Source organism: Apis mellifera, linkage group LG1, assembly GCF_003254395.2.
Source record: "Apis mellifera strain DH4 linkage group LG1, Amel_HAv3.1, whole genome shotgun sequence".
Taxonomy (NCBI): domain Eukaryota; kingdom Metazoa; phylum Arthropoda; class Insecta; order Hymenoptera; family Apidae; genus Apis; species Apis mellifera.
Genome location: NC_037638.1, coordinates 1,050,680 through 1,078,349, shown reverse-complemented (window position 1 = coordinate 1,078,349; position 27,670 = coordinate 1,050,680). Strand labels below are relative to the sequence as shown.

The 27,670-nt window shown below is 32.6% G+C and overlaps 2 protein-coding genes, 1 long non-coding RNA gene and 1 other non-coding gene across 5 annotated transcripts in view; 2 read left to right on the top strand and 2 right to left on the bottom strand.

Annotated features, from left to right (window-relative positions):
• The window catches only part of LOC726886, a 91,049-nt gene extending 69,470 nt beyond the window's left edge, over positions 1 to 21,579 (top strand). Inside the window, 6 exon segments of the mRNA XM_026439854.1 lie at positions 13,268 to 13,368; positions 14,309 to 14,457; positions 15,467 to 16,056; positions 16,059 to 16,318; positions 18,829 to 19,353; positions 21,053 to 21,579. Coding sequence (XP_026295639.1) covers positions 13,268 to 13,368; positions 14,309 to 14,457; positions 15,467 to 16,056; positions 16,059 to 16,318; positions 18,829 to 19,353; positions 21,053 to 21,505 — 2,078 coding nt within the window. The 3' untranslated portion in view covers positions 21,506 to 21,579.
• On the bottom strand, positions 4,072 to 7,179 carry LOC100577848. The gene is made up of 2 exons (XR_407459.3): positions 5,014 to 7,179; positions 4,072 to 4,917 (listed from the first exon to the last, which is right to left on the bottom strand). It is a non-coding gene; the product is annotated as an uncharacterized LOC100577848 (long non-coding RNA).
• Positions 21,580 to 22,323: 744 nt separating the features above from the next.
• On the bottom strand, positions 22,324 to 22,395 carry TRNAQ-CUG. The gene has a single exon. It is a non-coding gene; the product is annotated as a tRNA-Gln (tRNA).
• Positions 22,396 to 25,197: 2,802 nt separating this feature from the next.
• On the top strand, positions 25,198 to 27,155 carry LOC551678 (receptor expression-enhancing protein 5). 2 transcript variants are annotated; one of them, XM_006557352.3, is made up of 4 exons: positions 25,198 to 25,422; positions 25,813 to 26,045; positions 26,129 to 26,264; positions 26,342 to 27,155. In XM_006557352.3, exons 1-4 carry the CDS (start codon positions 25,296 to 25,298, stop codon positions 26,377 to 26,379), a joined length of 534 nt encoding a protein of 177 aa, XP_006557415.1. In that variant the 5' UTR covers positions 25,198 to 25,295; the 3' UTR covers positions 26,380 to 27,155. The 2 variants fall into 2 exon arrangements, with proteins under 2 accessions (XP_006557415.1, XP_624070.1); XM_624067.5 differs by having other exon boundaries at positions 26,339 to 26,721.
• The last annotated feature ends 515 nt before the right edge of the window (positions 27,156 to 27,670 follow it).

The following is a 27,670-nucleotide window of genomic DNA, read 5'->3' as shown; positions in this document are numbered from 1 at the left end:
TTTAAATTTCATTCGTTATTATAGATAAGTTTTTTTTTTTTTAATTAAACTTGAAGTTAAGTGATTAACAGATAAGAATGTATGAAAAGTAGAAAGTTTTTATTTTATAACTTTGGATTCTTTAATCCAGCCATTGATATTTATGGATTGATTTTAAGAAATATTGTAATTTTTTTTTTTTACGCAGGTATTTACCAAATCACAAATATTTGTATATTTATATATCTTTTATGTATCGATTATTATATACTAATCAATGACAATTTTTAATTTTTTTTACACCATTTAATCATATTTTTAACAAAATAATAATAATTATAATAAAGAAAATAATATTGCTTTGTAAAAATTAAATCTCAAAACCGGAAAAAAATAATTTTGTCCAATTAACTCCAATTGTTCGAACCATTGTGACGGCAGTTCGAAAAGGAGAACAGGATCGAAACAGTGATGGGTCCGCTCAATTCGCGCGCAAATGTACAAGATACATTTAGTATAATCTTTGCATGTATAAACAAGAAACTTCTCGAAATAATAAAGAAAAATTGTTAAATATTAAATTTCATCAAAGATTCCCTTTTTATTAGAAAAAAATTCACGATCGTGTTAACGTGGAATAATAAAAATTGCGTGGAACGATTCCAATTTCTGGAATCGGAGAAGGATGAGAAGAAGAAGGATGGAAGAGTGCGGCGCCTTCCGCGCAATGACGTTGCCTGGCAACGGATATTCTTATCTATCGTATTCTTCGGCGGCCGACGGGCAAAAAATTCGGCAATTACACGCAGCCGACGACCAATTTGCAATTGACTCGCGTACGAATCGAGCGGGTAATTATTAGTAACCCGTTCCCATTATTAGAGAGGTCGATCGTACACGTTCGAGCAGGGGATATTGTATATTGGCGTGGCCGTTGAATTATGGAAATTGGCCAGGTCGGCCGCCCCGGCAGCCACGCTAATTAATTATTAATGCCAAGCGCTACTTATTGGCACGGCCTGGTCGTGTCGATGAGCGGAGGAATTTTTACTCGCGCATACTCACGGCTCTTACGTTAATTGGCCGAGTGAGTTATGGCAAAGTTCAATCATTGAATCACTCTTGTCCGCAGAAGAAGAAGCGCTACTTACGCGAGGACTTGCAGTCACGACTCGCTTGTTTATTGATCGTCGTTCTGATTTCTTCTTTCTTTCTCCTCTTGTTAATTAATTATTAAATTGATATATGAAGCGGATGTTCAATTAAATTATAAACGTATGAATTATTATTGATCTATTGGTTCTATTCGTTCGGGAAGAAATATTTTATTCTTTTTTTAAGAGTTTCTTTTCTATTTATTTTTTTTCTCTCATTAGTAACATGTTAATGCAAGAAATATAATATTGATCAATTTCTCAAATATCGCGTCGAATACGAATGAAAATTCATTAGCATAATAATTAACATCGATTGAATTCCATATTTTAATTTGCGGTGTACGTCTATCACTGTTAATTGAACGTAATTATCCTTTACCTTTTTTTTATAATTTCGTATCGATCATTATACACTGATAATTATATAAACAATCTTTTAAATAGTAAAAGAAAGCCTTATTATTTTGTAAATAAAAACTATACCATCTTACGTGTCTTTAGTAAAAATTCTAGCATTTGTATATATTAATATTCGTTTTCTAATATTTAAAAAAAAAAAAAAAGAAAAAAGAAAAAATCAAAAAGCAAAAGGGACGGGGAAGAATCGGTTTCTGTACCCTTTAATTAATTTGACATGCATTATACATGCCTCGATTAATTAAACTTCGACTCTTAAATTTTAAAGTTTATTAATTTTTATTCGACTCTTAATCGTCCTTCATAATAATAATAATTTAAAGGACGAGCTGGGAAGGGATTTCGAGGTAAATGAAGGGAAACGGATCACGCAGTCCCACCGAATCTCGCGTAAAACTTTGAATTATGAAGATTGCAGATCTTGATTCCGCGTGGCGTGCAAATTAATTACTAATAACGCCTTACTTACCGCTAATTATACGGCTCGGTTACGTCTTCGTCTATGCTGCCCTCGTCTTCTTCGTCGAATAGATTTTCATTAATGATCCGTCAAACGTGTAATCATTTCTCGTTCACCTTTTATTAATCTTCCACGGCCGTCAATTAATTATCGTTCTACACGCTGTTACGTTATTAAACGGAGAGAGGATGAGAATGAGTTAATTTAAAAAGCAGGAAAGAAAAAAATAGAAAAGACGAATAAAGAAAAAGTGTTCTTTTTTTGAAAAAAAATCTAATAATTAATCTAACATTTTTTCTGATATTAATTTTTATTTAAATTTAAATTATTGTAATTATATTAATTAATCTTTAAATTTGCAATTTAATATCTTTTTTAAACTATAATAATAAAAATTATTTTAATATTAGAAAAATTTTAATTTTCAATTTTTAAATTTACAATTCTTATTTAAGATTTAATACTTCAGGCTTTAACTTTTATCTTCCATCATTCCTTCAATTCTTTAATTTCATAAAATTTTAATTTTCAATTTTTAAATTTACAATTCTTATTTAAGTTTCAATTCTTTAATTTCATAAAATTTTAATTTTCAATTTTTAAATTTACAATTCTTATTTAAGATTTAATACTTGAGGTTTTAACTTTTATCTTCCATCATTCCTTCAATTCTTTAATTTCATAAAATTTTAATTTTCAATTTTTAAATTTACAATTCTTATTTAAGTTTCAATTCTTTAATTTCATAAAATTTTAATTTTCAATTTTTAAATTTACAATTCTTATTTAAGATTTAATACTTGAGGTTTTAACTTTTATCTTTCATCATTCCTTCAATTCTTTAATTTCATAAAATTTTAATTTTCAATTTTTAAATTTACAATTCTTATTTAAGATTTAATACTTATTTAAGATTTAATACTTTAATACTTGAGGTTTTAACTTTTATCTTCCATCATTCCTTCAATTCTTTCATGATATTTCATAAAATTTTAATTTTCAATTTTTAAATTTACAATTCTTATTTAAGATTTAATACTTCAAGTTTTAACTTTTATCTTCCATCATTCTTTCAATTCTTTAATTTCATAAAATTTAAAGATAAAAATGGACAGAGGAAAATAAACATTTTCCGATGATTTCGATTCTCCAAAAGAAAATATATCTCGCAAAATTTCGAGTTTCACGAATCAAATTACGATCCATCTCTATATAAAAGAGATATAATTAATTGTAATAATTGAATATAATAAAATAGAATATAATAAATTTATCGGATAAATATATTACATTAAAACCGTCACTTTTATCACTTTTATAACGCGCAAAGTTAAAAAAAGCAAAAATTTCCCGGAATTAAAGATTTTTAGCGATGAATCATTTTGTGTCTTCCTCGAAATTTCGGATTTTAGCGTCCACCATAAGGCCTATAAATAACCGACCTTTACTCAATTCTCGGCATAAGCCTTTGAAGCTTAGCGGGTTATACTCCGACCCACTTAATGTAATAACGATAATGCATAGCGGATCAATTTTGATCCCACCTTCACCAAAGCACCGTGTCTTTAAAGCACATGGATCCAACGCTTCCTGTCTGCATCGGATGGATCGTACGTACAATTCGTAATATATAACGCTTTACAGATATAATCACAATTTTTTAATTGTTGTAAATTAACAACTTTTCTTAATCGTGGAGAATAACTGTGAAAAAATTGCAGATTTTTAGCATCAAGAAATTTGTTACACGATGAAAAATACGTACAGAAAATAGTACAAATCATTTTTTGAAAATCGAAATTTTGTAGAAATTTCTGGAATCGAAATTATTGATAAATGTAATTTTTGTACATCAAATTAATTTTCGTAACAAAGGAAAACGAAATTGAATAGGGAACGATTCACTTGAGCGGCAAAAATTCTTCGTAAATAGTTAGATAATTGACCGTCCCCCTTTCCTTTCCTATTATGATCTAATTAATTATTAACGTCAATGTAATGGAGGCTGGACCATCTGTCAATATTTTACCAGCAGAATTATTCTAATAAATATACAACTTTGTCGTCACTCTTATATTATTAATTGATCTTCAACTGTTAATACAAAATTTCTTCTCTTACAAATTATTTATTTAACATTTATTTAACACGTAAAAAAATTCATTAATTTTAACGAGGTTTAATTACACAGCTTCTAATAATTATACATTTAAATTTAGAATTTTTCAATGTAGAAATTGATCGTTACATTTTATTATACAACTATGAACGAATAAGTGGAGAAATAATTATTTTAGTAATATCTTTCCATTTTGTATTTCACTCCAAGCCAACTCCTACAGTTGCAGCAAAATTTATTTTCGACGAGTCGTGCAATGATATTTATCAAGACACAACACAGTTTGCGCGGAAATTCATTAACTATATCAATAAACAGTTGTTACTTAAGCACTTGCTAACTGCACCCTAATTTTCGATTATACGGTCGGCAAGCGTAAGGCTTTCATCGAGAGGAACGTGTTCCACGCGGAAACTGCCTGGTAATTGCCTATTAACGCGAACATTTACCTTTGACTCGTATGCTCTTATTACGTATTCCTTTATGTCGTTAGTCAATTGTTTTTAACCTTCGTGTTTTCCTCGATTGACACTGCTCTTTCATTTGTTCCATAATTGCATATTAAACTTCCTGAACACAGCTTCCAGTGTAATTGAAATGAAGTTCCTGCGAATAAAGAAAAAAGAAGAAAAAAGAATATCTCGTTCGTCGAGAGAACCTTAAATAAATTAAGAATGTATAATATCCACAATCAGATACTCGTTACCATATCCGCCAAACGAGCTTGTAATGGTCCCATAATTAGTCAAAAATTTTCACAGTTTATTCTTTGATGTTAAAATTATCTGTAATATTCATATATAATGCATGATTAATCAGAATAATTAATTTAAAATATCTTATATCTAATTACGAAAATAAATGAAAGCAATCAATTTAACCGATTTGCTAATTCTAGTTCTCATCTCCATCTATCTCTTGTATATGGTATTACGTTACATATTACATATGTATGTCAAAGAGAAACATTTCGATTCAGGGTATTTGGTTACTTGGTGGATTTTCGCTCGTCTCCCGGGGATTGCATCTAATTTTGCACGATTGTACTCTTAGAGTTTGTGAAAATTAGTTGAACTCCGATCTCCCAACGGCATCTGTACATTAGATTTTGTCATTATAGTATTCCGCGTGTGATTTATACTACAGCTAATTTCTCGCCAGTTTATCGTCCAGTCCGATCGTATTCAAAGGCCATATTCACATGGTTGAATATGGAAGTACGCCTCGTCCGGATTCAATTCGTGAAATGTTTTGCTTTCTCTCTCTCTCTCTCTCTACGTGAAATTATGCAAGAAACTCCCCATTTAACGACGTTTTATCTTAATCTAATTTGTAAGAGATTCCTCGTTTATTATTCCTCTTACCGTCTGAAAGTCTCGTTGAAATTAAAAAATTAATTCAATTCTGCTCAACGTTGCACAAGTGTTTCTTCGTTGCATGGAAAATTATATTTTCTAACATATGTAAACACATATTCAATTATTTCTTAATTAGACGTAAATTCAATTTTACTTCTCTGTTATTTTGCAAAGGTTATACATTTAGATTTGAGTTAGGTTAAGGTTATGTCCGTTACGTTAAGTTTACATTACAACAAAGTTTACAATGCTCGAGGGATATTCTAGTTTTATTATTATATTATTATTTTATCCTTCGGGTAGATTAATTGTTGTTTCGCTTTAGAGGCGTGCGAGAGCTCGAAAACGTCGAGAACGTTCGGAACAGATCGGGAAAGATCGGGTCGAATCGTATCGAGTCGGGTGTCGAAAATATATCATAGTTCGAAAACGTCATTTTTCCGAGATGCTTGCATCAAAATAAGATCAGAATTTTTTAGAATTTCAAGGAGCTGAATAATTTTGCGATTCACAAAAATTAAATAAAATTAATCTTCACGAGAAAGTCTCGAATCAATTCGATATTTTCAAATTCTCCATTTCGCTTTCTTATACTTCAACGAAGAATTTTATTAAAAGCACTAATCGTTAGAATTGTATTAGAATATCTCTCCACTCTTATTGTCACTTTTATTCTCACTTTCGGTAAAAGAAATAACGTAAACGTGAATCCAGCGCGAGACTGATCGTAAGGCTTATTTCTAACCTGAAAATGAATCTATAATAGGAACGAAGGTTATTCTCCATATAATCGGCGAATTCTCTAGTCCGGTGGGGAGCATCGTCGTGGCCTTTCACGGGGATTCTAACGATCTCGGCTAATTAAGTTGTCCTTCAATCTACGCGGATATTATTATAAAAGGGATTAACGTCGTTTTAACAGGGAGGAATCTCACTCTCGACTAGTTCGACGATTTCGTTTCCCCGTCTCGCCACCAGAGTGCAATCTTCTCTGCAGGCCCGCGCACCTATGGAAATATCTCGTTAAAAACGAATTTACATTTACTCTTTTGTGCTCGTTTTTCTTCTTATTCCCCTCCACTCTCTTTTTTTCCCTTCCTCTTTTGGAAGGTTCCACGACATGCGACTAAATTATCCCGCAAACGACCCACGATTGTTGGCAAGTAGTACGACCAAACCGTGTTAAAATTGAGCTCCGTTAAAAAGGACACTCCGATGTTTTTTCATTAGACCCCCTTTGTTCGGAAGGAAATTTAAGATATTTTTTAACGGCGTCAGTGCACGCGTGTGTTCGTTAAGGATGATTTCCGTCCGCTTTGAGACGCGGAAATGCGAGGTATTCATACGAGGATATATTTGTAAATGAAAGGAACGATTCGAAAATTCGAAATTGTAGGAGAAATCAGGAGGAGGTCTTGAAATTACTCGGGGATTTATTTGGTATATCATTTAGCGGGAAATTTAAAGCAATCTTTTTTACCCAAATCTTTTCAGATTGCGTATAAATTTTACCACGTCGCTACAGCGTGCTAATAACATGGGCAAAACCTGAATCGATGAGTCGAACGTACTACGCTCCCCTCGTAAATCACTGGCAAGCGCCCAAACAGGAAATAGCATTTCGCTCGGAGTAAGGACTCGGTGTATACGCACGTATACACGTGTACGTAATATTCTTCGCATAACGTTCTAATCAATTCTAATTATTAAAAATATTTTAATCAACAAATCGAACCGAATGCTTCGTCTTGAAAAAAAAAAAATATTTTCAAATTTTCACTTCTTAAATTCGATATATCAAAATATATTATTGTATCGTAGAAGGTTATTATTTTTTCTGCTCGTTACCGAAACTCCACGAATAGCATGATAAAAGAATTTCGCTTATACATTTCGTTCCATCCTATCGAATATCTCGCAATTCCCGTAATACCGAATAATACGAGGCTGATTCAGACCCTTGTGAAATAGCCGATTTCATGTACCGCATATTTTTCGATATCGTAATTTAACGAATACCGGGCATAGCGAAATTCACTCTTTCAATCGGCTCGTACAAATAGCTATTTCGACGATTCGCGTTGCTTTCAACATTGAACGCTTGCGTGTTGTCTGAATCGACCATTAAATTATAAAAAGCCACGTATATATATATATACACATATATTAAAAGAGGGCAGAATTTTAATTTATCAACGGTCCCTCCTTTGGCTTCGTAATTTATTTTTCCTTTTTTTTCCGCGTACATTCGTTCGCGAAATTGTCGATCAAAGAAAAGGAGAGCTTGGGGACGGGGACGGCTTTAAAAAACAGGCGCGGTGAAGAAAAAAAAAGTGGCGCGCTCTGTCGCGGTATTAACCAGCGGTGAGAATGATATAAAAATATAGAGCCGCCGCGTGGTGGCGGGCTGCTCGCTTCGCTACTGAAAAAAAAAAAAAAAAAAAAAAAAAGGAAAAAAATCGGGGCGGCGGTAATTTCGCCGTTAAAAAAAGTCGAGACAATTACCCCGAGGGGGGGAAAAAATTAAACTGGATCAAGTGCATCACGGTTTGAAAGCGCCATTAAGTTAGTATGGCCGCATTTTAACCGTAGAAATTCAATCGGCGCTCTGATGGACAAAGCGCCGGAGAAAAGAGAGAGACAGAGAGGGGGAAAGAGGGAAAAGGAGAAAAGAAGAAGGAGTGGAGGGGATGAAAAGGAAGGAAACGGCGAAAACGGTTGAAAAGGTCTGTCGGTATCATAGATTCCTGACGATACGGCGAGAACGGGGAACGACAGGATGCAAAGGAGACTGATCGGGAGAGACAAGGATCGATAGAGAAGCGAGGAAAGAGATGGATAGACAGAGAGAGAGAGAGGAATAATAAGAGGTTGGAGGAGAGAGCGTAAGAGTCGCGAAGAGGAAATAGCATCGAGCGGTTCGTTTCAATGGAATTGGCTGCATCAATGCCAATTAATTAGCTGGTAAACGACTCTAGCCGGTCGTCGGCCTCTCTCGAGTAATTTCATTAGCCCTCGGACCGAGGAGAATCGTTGAATAAATAAGATCCTGTTTTCAACGCACCACCGTTTTCGGGGATGATGATTCCTATCGCGGTCGGCCAGATCCTAATCGGTTGATCAGCAAACGGAATGAATGACCGCCTTTGTGCCTTCGAAACAGAATACGTCAGATTACCTTCGTAGTAACGCGACGTTTAATCGCTCGAGATCGCGAATTTTTCTCGCGTATATTTTATTCTCGTGGCTTCGCTGATAAATCGTTTAAAATGATATATTACGATATATTACGCGTGATTTGTGTAAAAATCCCGTCCAATAATCGAGAAATGAAGGAAAGACACATGGAAATGTTTGCGCAAAGAGGATCTCGTCGGAAACATCCTTCGAAACTAACTAGTTTTCGGATACTCTCTCTCTCTCTTATCTATTTTTCTTTTTCTCCTTCTCTCTCTTTCCCCCCGCTTCCATCTCTTTTCGTTCTTCTTTCGTTTCGTTTCGAGAGAAATTGATGAGGTTTCGGGGAACGAAATTTCGTGAGATGAACGAAACCGGTGATTTATCGAGGCGCGACGAAATAAATGATTTGGGTTGATGAGTCTGACGAGGAAATGGTCGAAATAAGAATCGTAAATTCTGAAACTTTCGATCCACGGTTTCAAACGGATATTCGTAAATCACTCTTGAATTTCTCGATTCTTCGTGTATCGTTTAATTATTTCCTTCTTATTAATGTTATTTAATCACACGTTGAATCAATCATTTGTATTTTGTGCATATATTCTTCTCGATGATTTTTCTTTCTCTTTTATAATATAACATCTATGGAAATAATAAAAATATATTTATTTCGCAAATTCGATATTGTTCATGAAGGAGAATGGAATGATTCGTTAAAACTTATCCATGATGAGATGGATTGTTGCGTAAATAAAAAGGAGATAAAATTTTCCACGTATCCTATGAAATGCATTCGTACGTAATTTTATTCTCTTTTTTCCTTCTTTCTTTTTTTTTTATTTACATTAATGAGAATTTTCGCAAATATTTCATCGCTGCCATCCTTTTTTTTCCTCGACGTCAATCACGCGACACATTTGTTAGAGAAATGGATTTTAATCTTGAAAAAAGAAAAATACAAATGCCAACGCATTTCAAATCCTTTCCTATTATTATTATTATTATTATTATTATTATTATTATATCGTACTTTTAACGTATTCATATTTTTCAATTACGCCAGCTTATTCATTTATTTAATCCCCTTTTTGTTTCGAGTAATGATTTTGAAAGCATAATTCTCAAAGCTTTCGTTATTTTTATGAAACGTTTATTTCATACACTCGGGGATATTCGTAAACGAAATTCAATAATGAATTTAACGAATTCAATATTTGTGTTCAAAATATTCTCGATTGCGAGATTATCAGAAAATGAACTCTTTGGTTCGACGCTCGATTATTTCTTTAGAAAGCATCGAGAGATGCCTTTAAACGCATACGAAGAATTTTCAAAGAATTCGTTCGTACGAGGGAAAATTACTTTATCCCTTAATGCAATGTAAAAGTTCACTTTTGAAAGACGGACGGATTAAATAAATGCTTGGAAAAAAATTAATAAATCCTTAAAAACGGATTTCTTCGCGTTCTCGAGCAATTTGATGGACGAAAAACGTTTCGGCTTTTGATCTTAATTTCGCTTTATCCCCCGTGCGAGAAAAATTTTCTTTCCTTTATTTATTTTTTGCGCGCTTCGATAAAAATTCGAACGTAATTTTAAAATTCAATTTTAAACGACGCGGAGCGCCCGTTAAAGAAATTGTTCGAAATAAACATTTTGCCCTCGCGCGCGAATTATTATGTAAATAATGAAACGTCAAAATTTTAATTATTGATACAAGAAGCATTTTAAATCGTATTTGACGAAAATAAACTCTCTCTAGAGTACTTAATTACCTCTCTCTGTTTGATATTTATGGTATAAAAAGTGTAAGAAATTAAAAAAAATAGTAATCTTTTATTCTTATTATATTATTAACTCTTATTTTAATTTTATAAATATTCGCATTCGAAAGATCCTCCATTCGAATCTCGTTGATTAATAAAAAGGAGATATGATATTTCACTTTTTTTTATTTACGATTATCTATATAAAGTTAAAAAAGAGAGAGAGAGAAAGAGAAAATAGCAGCAAAACAAAAAGGCGACACGAATGAACGCAAACGATATGAAATTTAATTAATTACCTCCCCCTTTCGTTATCCGCTCTTTCATTATATTCATCGTATCTCTTCACTCGTTTATTTATTTTTATTTTTTTTTTATCATTACCTCGCTCCATTTCACTCATTCATCATTGTACAATCAACTCTTTCAAACCTCGTGTACACACAATTTCCATACCCGACAATTTATTAAACATATCTCATTTCTATTAAAAATCATCTCCTTAACCACAATTTACAACCACGAACGATATATTATATATAAAAGCAACGTGACGAAAATTTTAAAGGGATCGAAATATTCAGGAAAGCTGAATTTCGAAATCGAGTCCCCTCGAGTTCCCTCCCTATTTCGTTCGAATCCCTAAAATTCGCGCGACGATACGAGCATTTCCCTCGAATCTCCCTAAACAATGGAGAGCGGGGAGGGGAAAGGACCGCCGCGTTCAAAGCGACAAAAAAATTTTCACAGCCGGCCCATTCGATCCAATGGGGAATCTAATTAGCGCGGAGGGGAAGGGGTGGCACGCTATAATTGCGTATCGAGCGATATTCGCGAATATTAGGGGTCGTTGGGGTGTGCGTAGGTGGAAAATAGTCGGATTAGCCCGGCGAACGAGAAGTATAGGCGGCTGGGATATCGGCGGCCATCGTTTCAAGGCCTTGCGCGAGGGACAGCCGAGTGGTGGGGGAAAAGCGAGCGAGCGAGCGAGCGAGAGAGAGCGAGAGAGAGAGAGAGAAGAGATATTCGTTTAATTAACGAGCCGTTCAAGTGACGATATTAGCAGTTACGCTGTGAAAACAATTCCCCCGTTATTTTGGCGACGATAACGCGATTCCGCTTATCGACCCGTTTATAAATTTAGTTTATCTTAATATCGGCCGGATTAAACGGTGTTCAACGGTGATAATCGAATATTAACTAGCGGTGTTCCGTTGACGAAATTTTACGAGTATGTATTTGTGAAAATTTGATATTGGCCGGGGGAAAGAAAGGGGAAGGGATTAGCGAGGGGGATGGGGAGGAGGGGCGACGCGCGGTTTATTCTAAATTGTGACGCGACTCGATTGGTTGGCTCGGTGCGCAGAACTTGATACGACGACATTCGAGCGACGACTGGCAAAACGTTAAGCCTGCCTGTTTGCGCGATTGTCCTAACAATATTCGTGGCGCGGATGCGATACGGCCGATGTATTATTTGCACGATACAATGGGAGCGTTGTGCGGGTAACGATATAACCGTGAAATACCGGCCGCCTGCCACCGGCCGATACAGTAGCTTTTCCGTCCGCTCTAACGACTCGCTTCTTTGACTTTATGCCGTATTCGGAACGCGTATTACGGATTACCGACCGTTCGCGTGAAGGGGAAGATGCTCGCTCATTAAAGATTATATTAGGAGTTTTAGGAACACGCGAGATGCGGTTTTTGGAACGATAGATTTTATTTCTATCTTTTCTAAAGATAAGATCGTTTTTTTTTTAAGTTTTTGAAAGTAATTGAGGGTTTTTAATTGAGACGATTTTGATTAATTTTTACAATTTTCCAAATAATTCCGAAATTCATGCTTGGTTAATAGCCATTGCCGAGAAAGATTTTTACGTATTAAAGATTATGCTTTAGAAACAGTTTATCGAATAATTGGTTCGTTTATAAGGAAATTGTATTTATCCTTTTTTTTAAAGTTGAGGTTGTTTGATATTTTTGAATTTCTAAAAGTTGGAGGATTTTTAATTGTGAGGCTCATTAAATTTGATATATAGCTTAAAATAATTTAGAAATTCATCTTTTTGATAGGTTTGAATTCGAATCGAGGTGATTTTGATTATTGCAGACGTACGGCAATAAATCTTTTTTTCTTTTTTTTTTTTTTTTCAATCGCGAGAAGTTTGTTCTCTATTATTAAAAGGAAACGTATATTAACGAGTTGTTTTGCGTTTCTTTGAACTGTTGTTGAAACGTTACAGAGAAATTTACGAAAGAGAACTGCTTAACTACTGCTTAAATTCGCTTTACTATCCCTCCCCCGTTTGACTTTAATCCACTTAACTGCTACTTTACAATGCCTTTTGTGGAATCAAGCATATTTGCTTGATTCTTTTGTTTCTGCGAACGATTAAAAATAATACTTTACTCGCTCGAACAATAACATTACGAAAAAAAGAAAAAGCAATTATTCAAGTTTCGTTTCTTAATCCTTTCTTTGCATCTTCTTGCGGAATGACGGCGTTGAAGATTTAAAAATTTGTTTGAAAAATACGAAGCGTGTTTTTTTCATCGCAACGAGCAAAAGTAAATTTTATTTCGTTAAAAAACAATGTTTTCGAAAAAAAAAAAAACATAACTCGAACACGCGCGCGATAGAATAAATAATTAGATGTTACGTTTCGCATTTGTCAGTTTTCTCATTCGAATTTCAAATGATATTTTTCAATTTCATGCACGCAACACGATACACAATTTTGCAACGTTTCTCCCGTTGCAGTGACAATTTTAGCCGGTTAAATTTTGTTGCGCAAAGGATTAAAACAGGATTAAATATTGTTTCGCAGGATGCAATCGCACTATCAGAAATTCCGTTGGATGGATACGTTGGACAGGACGAATGGGACGATGCATTGTTCGCATCAGAGCGCCTCCTAGAGATCCTCAGGTTTGATAAAAATAAAATCTATTGAAAAAATAATCGGAAAAAAAAATTAAATTTAGAATTCTATCTAACAATCGTGATATAAAATATCATAAAAATATTAGTGCAAATAATTTTAAATATCGAAAAAATTATAGAAAAATTATAGAAAGGAACGATTAATATTTGTTTCCACGCGGGTGATCGAGTTGAAAATTACGATCTGTTGATTGAAAAAATAATTGAGAAAATAAAAAAAGATTAAATTTAGAATTTTAAAATCTAAAATGCAAAATTTAAACGCAATCGTGATATAAAATATCATATATTAGTGCAAATTGGATGATTTTGAATATCGAAAAAATTAAAAAAAAAAAGAAAGAAAAATTTGATTCTGCGCAGGTGATCGAGTTGAAAATTAGATTGATAAAATACGATTTATCGATTGAGAAAATAATCGAAAAAAAAAATTAAATTTAGAATTCTATTTACCAATGATATATCACCTATTAGTGCAAATAATCTTAAATATCGAAAAAATTAGAAAAAGAAAAAAAGAAAGAAACAATTAATTTGTTTTTAACGATTTGTTTCCACGCAGGTAATCGAGTCGATAAAATACGATTTATCGATTGAGAAAATAATCGAAAAAAAAAATTAAATTTAGAATTCTATTTATACCAATATATAAAATATCACATATTATTACAAATAATTTTAATTGAAAAAATTAGAAAAAAAAGAGAAAGGAACGATTAATATTTGTTTCCAAGCGGGTGATCAAATCGATAAAATACGATTTATCGATTGAGAAAATAATCGAAAAAAAAAAAAATTAAATTTCTATCTAGCAATCGTGATATAAAATATCACCTATTAGTGCAAATTGGATGATCTCAAGTATTGAAAAAAATTAGGAGAAAAAAAATAGAGAAAGGAACGATTAAAATTTGACTATACGCAGGTGATCGAGTTGAAAGTTAGGAAACTGCAAGTTGGTTTCCTGAAAGAAACCAGATGCGAGGGTGCTTACATTCAATTTTCCGATGGTAGCGAGGACCTTGAAGATGAAACGGGACGTTACTGCGGCTATGTAAGCGGCAACACGACCAGGTACGAATATTTCCCCTTACGTAATTATTATACATGCAAATATTACCATTGCAAATAATTCGTGTACATATACACTATATATATATATATAATACGTACAATATAAATCGTTACGAGAGATCGTTAGAAAGTTTCTCTTCCTTCCGAGAGAATTGCTCGTTATCTCAATTTCAAGTGATTCGAAATACATTCTCGTATCGCATTACACTCCACGAGTATTCCACTTCTTTTTTATTCTACGATACTCCGAGCATGCGTATACGTAGGAAAAAAAAAGAGAATTCATAAATACAAATAACTCTTCAATTACCGAGAATAAATAATAATCATCGTATCTCAGAGCTTTGTAGTAAAAATAGAAGAGAAAATACGAAATGGATAAAAGAGAGGAATGATCGGTGGGATCGTTAATGAAAAATAATTAACCGGTTGGAAATAGTATTCACAGCAGGCTGTGAAACCGAACAGTGGCACACTCTGCCGGATAATGGATTAAAACGGATGCCTGCTGGTCGAAATGTAGCGGTTCCAAGCCGCTTATAAACACGGCAATTTAATTCGTGTAAATATTTCCTCCCCACTCCTGCGCGCGATCAATTCGCGTTCAATTTCAATTTTTCACGCTCTCCCCTACTCTTTCGCGTTTCTTCCTTACCGACATATCCCACGTATCGTATATATATATACAATTATACTTCGATCATTTAATAACATCCTAATTCGCACTACACGAATTGAAAAGATAATTAACCGTATTGAATTTTACTCTCATTGCACAATTACCGTTTCTAACTTATTTCAAGCAAATTTAATTAATTACCCATTACCACGTTATGCGGTGACTGTCATATACGCACATCGAGCCATTTCACACATCGTACGGCCAACCTCAAACGTATCAATAACAATCATCCGACATTTCGTCTCTCCTCTATACTACATCACAAATGAAAATCGTTATTACAAAGCATTTTAACTCTCGATCTCAAACTCGATCACTCCCGAACAGACTGTTCCTGAGAAAGGGACCCAATTTGACGATCATAATGGACTCGGACGTGAGGTTCGCAGCCGAGAATCCCGTGATATTCTCCGCCCAGTTCTCCATACTTCCCGCCCAGCTCGCGTCCGAGCGTCACCGCGGCTTCTCCCCGTCCCCCTCGTCCGAGTGTCCCCTCGAGTGCGCCGTGAGGAACGAGCGAAGATCCTGCAAATTGTCCTCGCCCGGCTACCCGGGCGTCTACCCCCGCGGGATCAAGTGCAGGATAGGGTTGGAGTCGGGCGCCGGCCGATTCAAGATCGGCGGCCAACCGGACGACACTTACGATCTGATGAATCGCACGTGGCAGGAGGGTTGCCAGACCGAGAATTGCGAGGACCACGTGGAGGGGATGGTCGCGGAATTGCGGAGGGCGAGGGTCGAGCCGGGGGACGCGGGGAGGCGCGGGAAGAGGAGCCCGGAGGACCGCGAGGAGGAGGTGGAGTTTATCATCGGGCAGACGTCGTACAGGGGGGGTAGGAATGGTCGGAGGAGGCTTAAGAAGGGGAGGAAGGATGCCGGGAGCGAGGATATCCGGAGAGGAAACATCGGCCGGGCGAAGGGGGGTGGGGAGGGAGGAGAGTCGTTGGCCGGTTATCGGGGGGGCCAGGGGATCAGGTGGCGGGGGGAGAAGGGGGGAGGAAGAAGCGGGTCCGTCACCCGCAGCGAGTGGTGCGCAAGAAGTCGATGGACTCGATAAGGAGGAATATATCGCCCGATACGGGGGATATATCGGACGCGAGGATACGGAGCGACGGGATGGGGGGGCAGGCGGAGATCGCGAGGAAAGGGTCGAGCAAGGAGAAGATCAACGCGTTGCAGGTGAGTCTTTCTTTTTTTTTTGAGATAATATTAACCGTAATTTTTCTAATGGTGATGAGATATTTATGAGTCTACTCTCTTTCGCCCATATTGATCCATTTTGTCTCGTTGTAGATGAGTTGTCGTTTTGATTTTGATTTTGCAAGAAAGGAATGTCGTGCCTTTTCTTTCTTTTTCGAGATAATATTAACCCTTTACATGATGAGATACTTATGAGTCTACTCTCTTTCCATTTTGTCCCGTTGCAGGTGAGTTTTGATTTTAATTTTACAAGAAAGGAATGTCGTGCCTTTTCTTTCTTTCTCGAGATAATATTAACCCTTTACATAATGATATATTTATGAGTCTATTCTTTTTCCATTTTGTCCCGTTGCAAGTGAGTTATCGTTTTGATTTTGATTTTGCAAGAAAGGAATGTCGTGCCTTTTCTTTCTTTTTTTTTCGAAATAATATTAATTCTTTACATGATAAGATATTTTTGAGTCTACTCTCTTTCCATTTTGTCCCATTGCAGGTTGTTTTGATTTTGATTTTGGGAGAAAGGAATATCGTGCCTTTTCTTTCTTTATTTTTTGAGATAATATTAACTTTGCAATGGTGATAAGATATTTAGATATTGAGTTGTCGTTTTGATTTCGATTTTGATTTTATGAGAAAGGAATGTCGTGCCTTTTCTTTCTTTCTTTTTCGAGATAATATTAACCCTTTACATGATGAAATACTTATGAGTCTACTCTCTTTTCATTTTGTTCCGTTCCAGGTGAGTTTTGATTTTAATTTTACAAGAAAGGAATGTCGTCCTTTCTCTTTCTTTTTCGAGATAATATTAATCCTTTACATGATGAGATACTTATGAGTCTACTCTCTTTCCATTTTGTCCCGTTGCAGCTGAGTTGTCGTTTTGATTTTGATTTTGATTTTGCAAGAAAGGAATGTCGTGCCTTTTCTTTCTTTCTTTTTTGAGATAATATTAATCCTTTGCGCTCCATGGTGAGATATTTATGAGTCTTTCCATTTTGTCCTTTTGTCATTCATTTGATTTTGATTTTGATTTTGATTTTGTAAGAAAGGAATGTCGTCTCTTCTCTTTCTTTTTCGAGATAATATTAATCCTTTGCAATGGTGAGATATTTATAAGTCTATTCTCTTTCCATTTTGTCCTGTTGCAGGTGAGTTTTGATTTTAATTTTACAAGAAAGGAATGTCGTTCCTTCTTTTTCTTTTTCGAGATAATATTAATCCTTTGCAATAGTGATGAGATATTTATGAATCTTTCTTTCCATTTTGTCCCGTTGCAGATGAGTTGTCGTTTTGATTTTGATTTTTGCAAGAAAGGAATATTGTGCTTTCTTTTTCTTTTTCGAGATTATTAATATTAATATATTATATCTTTGCGTTCCAATGTTGAAGAGATATTTATGAATCTATTCTCTTTCGCCCATATTGATCCAGATATTAGATATCTGGATTTTTGTAAAATTGTGCAACAGGTATGTATCGAGTTAATCGAGGAGAACAGAAAAGATTTAATCCTCCAACGGTGATTTTTGGCAACTTGATTTTTTTTAGAATATATAAATAGGTTCATAAATAAGTTTCTAAGCTCTTTATAATCTTATGAGATGTGGAATAATATATCGTTGAACGGCTAGATTATTTATCTCGAATTAGATCGCGAGTCGGACGATATCTTCGAAATGAGTTAATGAAATTAATTCAAGTGAAGATGAGCTTGATTTTTCGTTATTGAACGATGAAATTACTTCTATTCGTAGAGAAAACAATGATGAACATGGAGATGAGATAAGAAAAATAAGAATAATAAAATAAGAATAATAAAGAAATAGTTGAAGTGAAGATTTCGCAGAGGATACAGAAAATTCCAAATATGATACAGAAAAATATTCCGCGAAGAATACAATTTGCAAGGACCTCAAATATTTTCGAATATAAACGAACCATTACATTTTTTATAAACTATTATTCTTACTAATAAACTTATCAACGAAACAAATAATTGCTTCACAAAATATCGCACGTAACAACAATATAGACTTCAATATTCAACAATTCTTTTCCTTTATACACAAAGATACACAAAATATAAAAGTTTTAATACTTCAACTTCAACGAAACAGGAGTGAAAAAGGGTTAAGATATTAAAATTTATTTTTAACAACTCAATCAAACACCTTTCATTTCCTTCTTTTCCTATTTATTTCCTTCTCTAACCATCGATGACTCCGAGTCAAGCGAATTATTTCCACAACTATTATTATCACGCTTTAATTCAAGGATACTATCTAACTATCTAAACCAAACTCTCTCTCCAAACTGTTCCCTCCAAGTTCGCTTTCCGAACAAGGAACAACTTGATTGAATCGCTCTCCCTCCAAAGAATAACCCAGACGATTACACGTCAAGTTGAATAATCAATTTATTATTAAATTAAATTAAATTAAATCAATATATAACAAACGTTGACAATCACACGCCTTCTCTCTGTAAAGGTCGTTCCCGAGTATCGACACGGAAAGAAGGGTCGAGGAACGGACAAGTTGGGCAGCACCAGTTGCGTGGGCGATTATCTGACACTGTTGGAGAACGTGGACGGGAAGATGTTGGAGATCTCCAAGTTTTGCGGGGAGGGACAGGTGCCGCGGATACTTTCTAGAGGAAGGAGCATCGTGGTCGAGTTCTTCGCCGAGAAGGACGGGACCGTGATGCACGACGGTTTCCAGTTGTCGTTCCAGGAAACCGAGGAGGGGCACGCGTTGATGACAGGCGTTGATCAGAATTGCGAGTTCGTGTACAGGAGCAGCGAGAGGACGAGGGAGAATATCAAGTCGTTGCAGAGCTGGTATCCGCCCAATACTTTGTGCAGTTACAAATTCGTGGGAAGATCGTCGGAGAGGATCTACGTCCATATGAAGATAATCAGGAACGAGCCGGGCCAGGAGTACACGCCCCAGAGACGGAACTTTAGTCTGAATTATTGCTCTGGAAACGAGATCGCGGTTTACAATGGGATCGAGGTGAGTGTAACAATGTTAAGGAATTAATGTAAATAAAATCGAAATATCACCTTCGATTTAACTCGAATTAATGGTTTTATTATTATTTACAAAATTTGTACGATGTACGAATTTGTAGTAGTAATCTCTTCCTTTTATATCTCTGTTATTGTATTGGGTTGGCAACTAAGTAATTGCGGATTTCTCTCATAGATGAACGCTTCAGTTGAATTTTTAGGTTTGTAGTCGAAATGTAAAATACATTTTGTTATTTGATAGTTGGCAATTCAATCGGTAAAAAAAATTTTTTGATCGGTTGTGTTTTCGTTGAAAAATGGAAAATCAAAAGGAACATTATCGTCATATTTTGCTTTTTTATTTTCGCAAAGGGAAAAACGCATCGCAAGCTCAACAAAAAGTTATGCGCTGTTTTAAGGCGACGAAGCCGTAAAAGAATGGCAGTGTCAAAATTGGTTTGACGAATTTCGTTCTGGGGATTTTTCACTCGAAGACGAAAAACGCTCTGGTCGTCCAGTTGAAGTTGACGACGACTTAATCAAAGCAATAATCGATTCGGATCGTCACAGTACAACTCGTGAGTTTGCAGAGAAGCTTCGTGTATCGCGTACATACATTGAAAACCGCTTAAAACAACTTGGCTATGTTCGAAAACTCGATACATGGGTTCCTCGCGAACTGAAAGAAAAGCATTTAACGCGACGCGTTAACAGCTGCGATTCGCTAAAGAAACGTAATGAAAATGATCCATTTTTAAAACGACTGATAACTGGCGATGAAAAATGGGTTGTTTACGACAATATCGAGTGGAAAAAATGGTGGAGCAGGCCACGTGAACCAGCTCGAACAACATCAAAAGCTGGTATTCGTCGAAAGAAGGTTTTGTTATCAGTTTGATGGGATTACAAAGGAATTGTCTATTTTGAACTCTTACCACCCAACCGAACGATCAATTCTGTCGTCTACATGGAACAACTAACGAAATTAAACAATGCGGTTGAAGAAAAGCGGCCCGAATTGACAAATCGAAAAGGTGTTGTATTCCATCGTGACGATGCAAGGCCACACGCATCTTTGGTCACTCGGCAAAAATTATTGGAGCTTGGTTGGGATGTTTTGCCACATCCACCATATAGTCCTGACCTTGCACCATCCGATTACTTTTTGTTTCGATCTTTACAAAACTCCTTGAATGGTAAAAATTTCAATAATGATGATGATATCAAATCGTACCTGATTCAGTTTTTTGCTAATAAAAACCACAAGTTTTACGAACGTAGGATTATGATGCTGCCTGAAAGATAGCAAAAGGTCATTGATCAAAATGGGCAATGCATTACGGAATAAAGTTATTTAGTTCCATGAAAAAATTGTCTTTGATTTTCTAAAAAAAATCCGCAATTACTTAGTTGCCAATCCAATAAATAAAATCGAAATATCATCTTGATTCAATTTAACACGAATTAACGGTTTTATTATTATTTACACAATTTGTACGATATACGAATTTCTAATAGTAATCTCTTCCTTTTATATCTCTGTTATTGTATTATATTCCTTCATTCTTGTTATGTAAATATTAACAATTACACGAAGAGAGAGAGAGAGAGAAGAAAAGGAACACGACAATAAAAATAATAAAATAATAATATAAAATAAATATAAATACTAAAAATAAAAATATAATAATATAAATTTCCAGGTGAACAACAGCATCTTGATGTGGTCTTACTGCGACGTGTCCCACCAGGACATCAATAACATACAAGTCCCCCTCACGTCGAGCGGCAACGAGCTGTTGATACAATATTACAGCGCGAAGGGGTCGTACGACGGGCAAGAGTTCACTTACACGATATCGTACAGGTTCGTGAAGAAGGCGCAAAATTCAACGAGCAGACGGCAGATACAGGACGATTTCAAGTTGATCTCTCTAAGGCCGGTAAACTTTTCGGCGTTGAATTTGAACGAGAGCGAGAATTGCAACTGCGATTTCGGGGACAGGATCGGCAGTTTCAAAAACTGGTTCATGGTTCTCGTCGTATTGGGGATAGTCTCGTTCCTTGGCGCCGTACTCACCATAATAGCGCTACTAGCCAAATGCATCAAGATGAGATCGATGGAGAAGAAATTGTTACAGACACCGAAACTGTGAACAATATTTTCTACGATTTTTTTTGTAATTCTCTGAAACGAATAAAAAGGATTCTTTTCTTTTTTTTATGTAAATGATCGAGACGCATTTGATTAAAATTCGGATTCTTTTGTTCTCGACAACAAAGTTGGGGAATCTTTTTAAATTTAACTCTCCAAATGAAATTTTATTTCATTTTTATTTAAGCGACGATTGTTTTCGGGGCATTTCTGACAAAGTTGGATACTTTTGTAATGCGAAGTAATTATTTCATAATTGTTTCACGAAGTAAAAATGTTCTTTTCTCGTTAAAATTTACTTTCATATGTATTTTTTCTTTTTTAGATATCTTTTTTTTCTGATGATACAAAGTTATTATTTTCTTAATAATAATTTGATTTTGATTGTTGAAAATTTTGCATTGCGAGGGAAAAATATTAATTCTCTAATGATGAAAGTTAAGTACAATCAGAGATAAGAAATATTTCATAGTATTGTATGAATAAATTTTGGAAAATCAAAATTATAAAATAATTTTTAAATTTACGAAAAAGAAAAGAATGTTTATAAAATAATATGTAACGATCAAATAATAACAATGAATTACATTTTTATTCTCGTTAACATTTCTTTAATCTCTATTATCATTCCTAATTAAAAATTATAAAAGTACATGCATAATTTTATTTCACGATATATATATATATATATATACGTATTAGATAATCATAATAATAACAAAAAAAAAGAAAAGAAGAAAAAAATAACCGTTTAAAGAATTTAACGTTCCGTTCGAATCAAAAAAAAAAAAAAAAAAAATATAACGAAGAAAGTCGAGAAGGTCTCACCGAGATTTGAACTCGGATCGCTGGATTCAGAGTCCAGAGTGCTAGCCGTTACACCATGAGACCTTGAAAATTTTTTTATACGAGATAAAATAGTGTGTACTTGTAAATAAACATCGCGTACTTTTGTAACGAAATATAAAAAAAAAAATTAACAAATCGATCACAATCGATCATATTGTAAAAGCGATCAATCGCGTTTGATCTCATTCACATCTCATTCAATTACTTGAATTTGAGGAATTTTGAAACTATTGTAAATCATTCGATATAAAAATATTCTCTTATTTTTTTATCAACAATAATTAAAAATGCGCGTTATAATATCGAATTCGAAGTTTAGTTAAAGTTTAGTTTTAAAAATCGTTGATCTAAATCGATTTCAATTCGAATCACGTATAATTCATTCTTGTACAGATTTCAAGTCAAATTACTCGAATCCAAGTTGATCGTCTAATCGAGCAAAGGTTAAAAAAAATTCATCAAATTGCGAGAATATGTAAATATACGTCCTCGATATGCGTGCATACATATCTGATTAGAAAAAACATAGAAGAATATCAAAATTGTAAACAGGAAAAAAAGAGGACGAGAGAGAGAGAGAGAGAGAGCGAGCGGTGCAAAGAGCGTAAGAAGCGTACATAAATAAATAAGATAAAAATTAATATAACGTACTATACTTGTTGTAGAAAAAAATAAGGAAATATCGTCGCTTGAGGAAACAGCTTTAAGAATTTTTTTTTTACTAATGATACTAAAAAGTAATTATTCGTTCGTTACGAAGTCTGATGTAGTTTAAATGTTATTTTGCAAAAAAAAAAAAAAAAAAAGAAAAAATAACGTCGCTTTTGTATCATGTATGATAATCAAAAAGAAGAACATGTACATTCACAATACAATCCTTCGTTGAACAAGCATATATCTTGTTCGATCAAATGCAAAATTAATTATCAGATCTTCTCAAAAATAAAGAAGTGCGTGGATGCTGGCGATCGTTTAGCTTGATTCAAACCTTGAATTTTCAGATAAGATAAACGACTCCGATGAAATCCGATAAATTTTTAGATTTGAATAGAAATGAATTAATTAAAATTTTACTTAGAACGTAAGTGCCATAACGATTGTATAAAATATGAAAGAATAAATGTCAATTGTTCATAATTTATCATAACGAGAAACGAGAACAATCACAATTTCTATATGCTGTAACGATAATTAAAATTAAAAATATATAGCGTAATAAAATCAAAACGCAAAAAAATATGTAAAAAAAATCATTTAGATTAATGAAATCAAAATATCATTTGTTAAAAATTTTTTATTATGGCAATCAATAATTTTCACGAGGCAAATAAATGATGAATTAATAATGAACATTGATGTAATAAATATTCAGATCGAAATAATTATATATTGCAAATAACGTAAACTAGCGAATATTAATTATGCTTGTAAAAAGGATGAAATGCATGTGAAACGAAACACTTGGCGATAATAATCTTACGAGATAAACCGTTGCTCTATTTATTGCATGTCCTGATGAAAGTTTCAACGTATAAATAATCGCGGAACGATTATATCAAGATGTAATCGAAATATTATTTCTAAAGAGATAAATAATAAAAATTATGTAGATGGATATTTCTAATTAATTATGTTCAAAAAAGTCAAAAGTGTAATAGATAAGTGTAACGTTAATTAAATTTTGATATGTATTATTAAGAAATAATATTTAAAAAAAAATATTTTTTTTCAATTTTAATTTTTCTATCTACAACCTTCTTATTTCAATTCTATCAGTTAATTGTACCAATGATAATATCAATTTAATTTGTATTAATGTTAATTGTAATAATACGTATAATATCAATTGATAGAAATTGTAACTTTTTCATTAAATCATAATCTTAGATTAATTGCGAAGCATAATGCGAAATATAATACAATGCAAATTGGACAACATTGAGTAACCAATGATTTGCCGCAAACACATGATATTTTGTACTTTAGTCAAGGTATGAATCAGCACTTCTTTATTTATTCTACTCGTGTTCAAAGAAACAACCGAGAAAGTGAACAAGAAAATATACAGTGATTCAGCTGCAGTGCCAAACAATAATTTCTTAAAATGTTCCTACTCGTTTCGTACACGATGTCGCGAGACTTTTATCGAATGTAGATTTTTAAGTATGAATTTTTATTGTCCTCGCATATTTATGTATTTCTGTCAAACGTTGAATCGATCCATACTTATAACGATGGAACGTATTTTTATAAAAAAGAAAGAGAAGAAAAAATAATAAGAAAAACAAATTGTAAATATGATAATATTTAATCGAATTGTGCACCCACTAACAATAAGCGATCTATGATGAAATATAATAGCGTTAAAATGCTCGAACAATGTGTAATTGTGTTAAATGAGATAAAAATATCTCATAATAAAAATAAGAATATTGCCAATTATACATGGTTATATCTGATTTTTTTTATTTTGATATTATACCTAATATATTTATTGTTTTATTTTATATATTAATTTTTATAATTAATATATAATATATATTATATAGATTGAAAACTAATTTGATGAATATATTGCTAATAGTAATTTATTATTAGTTGATGATCGAAAATGTAGAAATAATAACAAAAATTTGAAATTTTATTCATTAAATTTTTAAATATTAATAATAAAAGTTATCGAAAAAATAAAATATAATATAATATTATAACAAATATTATGAAATAATTCATAAACATATTTAATAAATTTAAATTTCTTTCCCTTTTAACGTTTCACTTTCACTATTTCAACGATAGATGTCACATTTATAACCTTCGCATTCCTTTCTATGTAATCGTTTACCAATGATATCGATTCGCATGTAAGTAAAGTTAGTAGTGAGGCTGCAAATTTAAGAGAAGTATCGTTTGTAATTTTGTGTATAGAAAATTCGAACGAAATGGCGAGAATAGCAGCCGTTAAACAATCTTTGGAGAAGGCATTACACGATGATAACAAATTATGGACAAAATATCTCGCCAAAGTTGAAAAAAAAATAGGAGTTGATCGACTTTACGTTTTTTTAAGTACGAACGTTAGAATTACTTTGTGAACTCTTTGTGACAATCTTTGTCCCAATAGTATAAAGTATAAACCAATTATTCCCGATTTACGTAACGAGAAGCTATAACGAATACAATTATTCTATCGTAATCCTTGAGAATAAAAACTTTTAAAACTCTTACATTTTTTTCACATGCAATTAATTATATCAAAAATTATTGTATTAAAAATTTCTATCTATACGGTTATTTTATGGGATAAGATTTCAATTAAATATTCGTTAATAATTGATTATTTTCAATTATAATGATTATATCTTGGTTCTTTTATCTTTGAAATGTATAAAAATTTAAGATATCATTAATTTATAAAAAATTTTTCTTAATGTTATTATATTATTTCCTTTCTTTTAGGTGTTGTTGGATTTTCAGCTTTATATTTGGTATTTGGTATAGGTCAGCAATTAGTTTGTAATATCTTTGGATTTGTATATCCTGCATATTGTTCTATGAAAGCCTTAGAAACTCCTAAAAAGGAAGATGATACAAAGTGGCTGACCTATTGGGTTGTTTTTGCAGTTTTTACAATTGTTGAATTTTTCTCAGATTATATTTTATGCTGGTTTCCAGTTTATTGGCTCTTTAAGGTATAAATTTTCAACATATTTTAATTCTATTTATTATAAATAATATAAGATATATGAATTATATACGATTTTGATTTTCACAGTGTCTCTTTTATATCTGGCTAATGGCACCTATTGATCGTAATGGCTCCTTAATATTATATCACTGTATTATTAGACCAAACTTTTTAAGATACCATCAAAAAGTTGATGAGTTAATATCATCTGCTCAAGATGCTGGTATATATATTATATTAAGATACAATATAGGATTAATTCTTTTTAAATCTTATTAAAATATATTTTTATTTCAGCAGTTAAAGCTGCAACTTTGCTGACAGAAAAACAAGAATAATTTTCTTAATTTTAAAGGCGGCTTAAATTTTATATTGCCTTCACTTTTTTTTTTAATAAAAAAATAATGCCTTAAAAAGTTTTACTGTTTTTTCTTGTTATTTATTCTTAATAAAAGAAAAAAAAAAGAAGGAGAAGATATATTTGATAGCTTTAATCTCCGATATACAATGTTTATAACATTGTAAATTTTATAATCAACTGTGCCTATTATTCAAATGCTACTATGAATATTTGTAAAATCCAATTACCAATATGATATTGTATTTGTTATAAACTCTTATATTTTATAATGAATAGTACTTCATTATCTTAAAATATAATTCAACAAGTTCTGTAAAAATGGCTGTGTAATATTAATTTATGTTGTGAGAGTTAATAATGTTAAATTGCGAATTAAAAAAGTTAATTACTAGTTATAAGATAATTTAGATTAATATATCAATTTCAACAAAATATCATTTTCTAATGATATTTTAACACTAATTATAATTCAATATTAATATTTTCAGCACTTACAAACATTACTTCAAACACTTTCTACTATTGTATAAATATTTGTGCAAAGATATTTTTATATTTACAATCATCACATTAATAGACAAATATTTTTAATATTGGAAATAAATGTATGATAATTTGCAAATATTTGAATTAATTATTAAATAAATAATCTTTATAAAAATACATTATACAACTGAATATATTGTAATGTATAAATGGCACAAATTATATTCCCAAAGTTTGTAAATAAATTTAGATTTAAGACAATGAGAATGTGAATATATAATGATATGTGAGAGATTAATTTATTTAAGATAATTTTTTTTAAAATGGAATAGATAATAAACAAAAAATTATTGATATTTCATAAACAATTAAAAATTTTAACAATTTCATCCAATCCCTCTTTTGAAATAAGCAAGTCATTTGTTTTAACGCAAACAAAAAACTGTTTATAAATTTTAAAAATATTAATTTTTTGTATTAATCCATATTTAGAATTTTTTTCTTCATTTAAAGAATATTATTTTACAAAATCAATTATTTAATTATTATTCAATAAATGTAATCTCTCTTCTTATTCTTATATGAAAATAATGAAATTAATGAAATTAATTAAAGAAATAATATAAGGATAAAAAATAATGAAAATTTAAACAAAGTTAAAATTTTTTTATTAAAAATAAGATTACTAAATAATAATAATATAAATATTAAATATTAATTCATCATACGATAAAAATAATTTCTCCATATGAAATCATACATAGTTTTCATACATTTATTAT

What these genes read in the sequence shown, in the direction of transcription:
- LOC551678 (XM_624067.5), top strand. Translation starts at nt 25,296, where the DNA reads ATGGCGAGAATAGCAGCCGTTAAACAATCTTTGGAGAAGGCATTACAC. An exon ending in TCGACTTTACGTTTTTTTAA is followed by an intron (nt 25,423 to 25,812) that starts GTACGAACGTTA and finishes CCTTTCTTTTAG; the next exon opens with GTGTTGTTGGATTTTCAGCT. An exon ending in ATCATCTGCTCAAGATGCTG is followed by an intron (nt 26,265 to 26,338) that starts GTATATATATTA and finishes TTTTTATTTCAG; the next exon opens with CAGTTAAAGCTGCAACTTTG.